Source organism: Emiliania huxleyi (genome assembly GCF_000372725.1).
Source record: "Emiliania huxleyi CCMP1516 chromosome Unknown EMIHUscaffold_15, whole genome shotgun sequence".
Taxonomy (NCBI): Eukaryota; Haptophyta; order Isochrysidales; family Noelaerhabdaceae; genus Emiliania; species Emiliania huxleyi.
This window is the reverse complement of record NW_005201092.1, coordinates 137,303-142,270: the sequence shown is the minus strand read 5'-3', so window position 1 is coordinate 142,270 and position 4,968 is coordinate 137,303. Positions and strand designations below refer to the sequence as shown.

General features: G+C 64.9%; 1 protein-coding gene across 1 annotated transcript; it reads right to left on the bottom strand.

Annotated features, from left to right (window-relative positions):
* Positions 1-1,587: 1,587 nt before the first annotated feature.
* On the bottom strand, positions 1,588-3,063 carry EMIHUDRAFT_420943 (hypothetical protein). The gene is made up of 2 exons (XM_005786546.1): positions 2,335-3,063; positions 1,588-1,906 (listed from the first exon to the last, which is right to left on the bottom strand). The coding sequence occupies exons 1-2, from the start codon at positions 3,025-3,027 to the stop codon at positions 1,619-1,621; spliced, it is 981 nt and encodes a 326-aa protein (XP_005786603.1). The 5' UTR covers positions 3,028-3,063; the 3' UTR covers positions 1,588-1,618.
* Positions 3,064-4,968: the final 1,905 nt, after the last annotated feature.

The window sequence follows — 4,968 nt, the reverse complement described above, 5'->3', positions numbered from 1 at the left end:
ATTCTCCACGGTGTCGTCGAGCAAAAGCGCGGTAGCCGCGGAGGTGATGGCGTCGACGTCGGTGGAATCGGCTGGGTCAACGTCAATGTCGATAGCTCTTTCACGCCGGATCCCCTTATTGTCTCCGATGTGTCGCGCCTGCGCGCTCGGCGTGTATGAAATCCATATCACCCCCTGCTCCACGACTGGGGCTTTAGGCGGCCCGAGGGCGGGGCGCTAGGCGGCGGTTCGTTTTCGGGGGAGTCGGGTGGGTCATCGGCGTAGCTAGAGGCCCCATCACCGATGTCGTCGAGTGGGATGGTTGATGTACCTCCTCCGTTAATAACCACGTCGTCGCCCACGGTGCTGCTCTCCCCGTCGTCTGCGTCTGTTGGGACAGATTCGTCTTGCCACTCCGGCGCGCCGCAATCCCTCGCGCCGCTCCTGCCGAGGTCGGCTTGCTTATCGACGTAGTCGTTCCACTTATGACCACTGTGCCCCTTGACGTGTCTCCATGTCACTTCGTGCCTCGACGCTAAATGCCGCCACGCTGCTCGAAGATAGCTCGCTAGTTGTGCGTTCTCCCCCGGCGAGATTCTCCCCGTCGCACACGCCATCGCGTACTCGCTGTCCGTTCGGACCACCCCTCGTGAGCCTGCTGGTCGTGGTGCCGTGTGGAGTAGTGAGCGAAAAAGCTCCGCAAGCGCTGACAGCTCCGCCGTGTTATTGGTGTGTTTCCGCGCCCCCACGAAAGCGGCGTGTACGGGGCTAGTCACGACGGGGCCGTAGCTTTCGGTCACGAGCATGGCATTCACGTCGCATATGCCGTCCCCGCCCATGACTACGGCGTACGCCCATCCTGCCCTGCCTCCGTCTTCCGACCCATCAGTGTACGCCGTCCAGTCGGGCGGTTGCTGCTGAAGCTGTTGGGGCGTGGTGGCGTCCCGTCGACAGGGTCGAAGTATAACTCCTGACGCCTCCACCATCAGCCGCACTTTAACACGGCAAGCACCGCCCCTATCACAAGGCTCGACGCTGAGTAGTGCCATCGTGTTGCTTGTGCAATCATAAGAATACTCACTCACACACTCAGCAAACTTGAGCGTCGGATCGATGGCGATGGCGATGTCCGCAGAGAGGTCATCCCCAAACTCTTCTTTCGAGAGTGACAGGACCGCCGACTGCACGTAAAACGGCCACGTCGGGCCTTTCGCCAGCCCGCGTCGCCGCGGCAGAGGTTGTGAATGAAGCCGCCGGGCGGGAGAGACCCATCGCGCCCTTGCTTGGGGTCGAGAATCGTGCCAATGGGGCAGGCGAGGTCGTCCCCGCCGGGGCTTCCGCCGCCGCGCAGTGGGTGCGCGTCCTCCGTCGCGAGGACATCGTTCGTGGTGGAAGTCTTGCACGATCGACGGCGACTCCTGCGAGAAAAAGAAAATAACGAGCCGAAAAAGAATTTTCACCATGCCTCCGCCACGCGCCAGACAGCCCCTCCCGTGCTCCCGACGGGGACGCCACCACCCTCGCCCAGGGGGATCTACAATGCTGTCTCAAGGTCCGACAGGTTCGGCACCGGGCACCGCCTCGGTACACAAAATGCGCCTGCGGGCGGACCCTCACAGATCACAGATCACATCCCGATCTATCTCGAGCACTGCGAGACCACAAGGAGCCGCGGCCTCGCACTCTCGTCACTCCCCGCAGTGGGTTCGCACGCAACACACACGGGCCGCTCCGCCCCGCCCGCGTCGCGGTCGTCGCCGTCGTCGCCCCGGAGAAAGCGGAGCCCGTTCTCCGTCGTCGTGCGCGCCGCGCGCTCCAGCGTCCACCCGCGCGCGTCCGCGACGAGCCTCAGCGCCAGCGGCAGGGCGAGCGTCGCGCTCCGCTCGTCCGCGCAGTCCGACTCGACGAGGAGCTTCCGCTCGGGGACCTGGCGCAAGAGGAGGTAAGGTGAGGTAGGTAGACGTCCCCGCCCTCGCCCCCCACCCCGCACGCGCGCACACACGCACGCACCGAGCATGCGCGCTGAGTGTCTGCGCGTCTGCGCGTCGCTCCAGAGTGTCCCCGCTCTCCTGTCGCAGCCTCTCAACATCTCTCTCTCTCCGGTCGCAGCCTCTGAACATCTCTCTCCGGTCGCGGCCTCTCAACATCTCTCTCTCTCTCTCTCTCTCTCTCTCTCTCTCTCTCTCTCTCTCTCTCTCTCTCTCTCTCTCTCTCTCTCTCTCTCTCTCTCTCTCTCTCTCTCTCTCTCTCTCTCTCTCTCTCTCTCTCTCTCTCTCTCTCTCTCTCTCTCTCTCTCTCTCTCTCTCTCTCTCTCTCTCTCTCTCTCTCTCTCTCTCTCTCTCTCTCCCCGGGCACCGCGCGGATCGCGTCGAGCAACGCGGGCTGCGGCTCGGCGGCCCCGCCCATCGCGACGTTGACCGTGTGCGAGAAGCCAAAGTAGAGGCGCGGACCCGCGCGGGTGGAGAGGAGCTGGCCGATCTGGTGCGCGCTGCCCGAGAAGGAGTGCAGCCCGACAGCGGGAGGGAGGACGTCGAGGTCGTCGAGGGCGGCGACGAGGCTGCTGTGCGCCTTGACGCAGTGCACCGACGTGGGCCGCTGCAGCTCCGCGGCGAGGGCGAGCTGCGTGCGGAAGACGCGCAGTTGCTGCGGCCAGACCCTCGCCTTTGCACCCGGCCCGCGCAGGCTCCTCGCGCACTTGCAGAGCCCGATCTCGCCGACGAGGGCACGTGGGTGCTGCTGCAGGAGAGCGCGCAATCGCGCCTCCCACCCCTCGGCCACCTCGTGCGCCTGCCACGGGTGCACGCCAAGCCCCGGTAGGGAGCGTGGGCCCTCGGCGCAGCGCGCGAGCACAGAATCCCAGCAGGCCTCTGCCACCGCCAGCACAGCCTCGTAGCTGTCGCAACGGCGGACGGCGCCGCCCCCCGCGCTCTGGTGTAAGTGGTTGTGCGTGTCGACCAGCAGGAGGCCGGCGGAGACTAGGTCCGCGTCGACAGTCGAGAGCGGCGGCAGCGGCGACAGCGCGCAGCAGGGGCAGCGCGTGAACCCCATGTCGATTAAATTCCTACACCGACGGCTGCTCGCTCGTACCACCACCGAGGAGTGTGTGTGTAATACTCACTCACCACCACCGAGGAACCGTAAGAGAAGAAACGGGAAACGCGCTTGCTAATTCACAGGACAAGCCCTCCCCAGGGGCTTTGGGAATGCGCGAAGCGAAAAGCAAGAAACCGTCGCAGGAATTTCACAAAAAATAAAAAACCACACGTTGCGGATGGACGAGGCTCCGAAGACAAGCGGCGGCACGCCCGCCTCCGTTGGCCACTCCTACGCCTTCGGCAACACCGAAGAGAAGGCCCGCCGCCTAAACATGGGCTGCAAGGCGCGCGGGCAGCCCGGCCAACCCTTCTCCCACAAGACCGGCCACGGCTACGTCAAGGCGCATCGCGGTTTCTACCACGACGCGATCTTTGTCAAGCGCAACAACTTCAACCTGCTGCTCCACGAGACGTTCGGCGGCGGCTTCTCGCCCACCGCCGTTCTCAAACTGCGCCGCCTCGCGCGCAAAGTCGCGCGCGGCAGCGTCGACCGCACGGCCTACTCGCCCAAGTACTCGCTTTCTTTTATGTCCCACCATGCAGAGCGCATCTCTCTCTCTGTTGTGCGAGGCGTGAACCGCGCCATTCGCTCTCACCTGGCAACCCTGTCTGCACGTCTCGCGCGCGCGTGAACAGGGCTCCAGGCCCCAAATGACGTGTGAGTGTTAGATTTGTTTGGTATTGCTAAAAATCTCTCTCTCCGAAGACCATCTCCACTGCCGCTGGCATGCAGGCCGCTGCCAGTACCGCTGGCAGGGACGCTGCCAAGCCCGCCGCCGTCAAACCGCCGCTGCCGCCCATGATCGCCATCCCCGCCGTCCCCGAGGAGGTCAAGCGCGAAACGTTCGGGAGGAGCAGCGGGAGGCGCGCTGCGATGAGAGCGAACCTCGTCTCGCGGCCCTCCTTCACGGACTCTGAGCCGGACCTCAGCGTGGAGGACCGGGCCGCCTCCATTGAGCTGGCTGTCCAGAAGAATTCCCCCCTCGAGGACGCGCTCAAGAGAGAGAAGCAGTGAATCGAGAAGCATTCTGTCTACGTTGCTCGGCATGGCAAGAGGGGGGGTGCAGGGGGCGCCTGCGCCTGCGGTGGCGGAGGAGGAGAAGGCGGGGACTCATGTACGTCACAGTGAATCGAGATGGATTCTATCTACGTGGCCGGCGTGGCAAGAGGAGCCGAGGGGGCGGCGACGGATCCAGGGGGCGCCTGCGCCTGCGGTGGCGGAGGAGGAGGAGGCGGACTCGTGTACGTCAGTACGTTTTCTGCCCACGAGCGTGATCGCGCTTGTGTTGGCGGTAGCAGTAAGGTAAGACATGTCGCATGTGTGTACGTGTGTCACGGGACTTGAGAGGCGGGCAGCTCGCACCAGGCACGCAACGCACGCGGCACGGCACGCGGCGCGCGCACTATTCCAAACTCCAAGCTCCAACAGGAACACCAACAGCGAACAGGGCCCAACACGCGTGTATTTCGCCTAAGCGGCCTGGTGCCCCCCAAGCGGCTGCCGTCGAAGGAACCACGGATCCACGGCCGGAGTGGCTGTCCGGCGGCGCGGCGGCGCGGGCAGGTCCCTCGCCGGGAGCGCCGAGAGCGTCGTGCAGCACGAGCCTAAGTGGGGCAGCCGGGGGCGGCGCAAGGGAGTCGGCCTCTCTCCGCGCGCCTGTGCGTGGTCGAAGCGTTGACGGAGTCTCTCGGGCGGGCGGCGCCGGCGGTCGAAGGCCGCTTCTCCTGTGCCACCGCCGGCACCGTCACCTTCAAGGGGGGGGGGGGGGGGGGAACCTTTAGGCTACCGCAAAGGCTGAGCCAAGGGGAGGGGAGATAAAGGCAGCTGAACCCCATATAAACGGCTTGGAGGGGAAACCCCCCCGAAAAAGAGTCACCGTCACGCCCGTCGGCT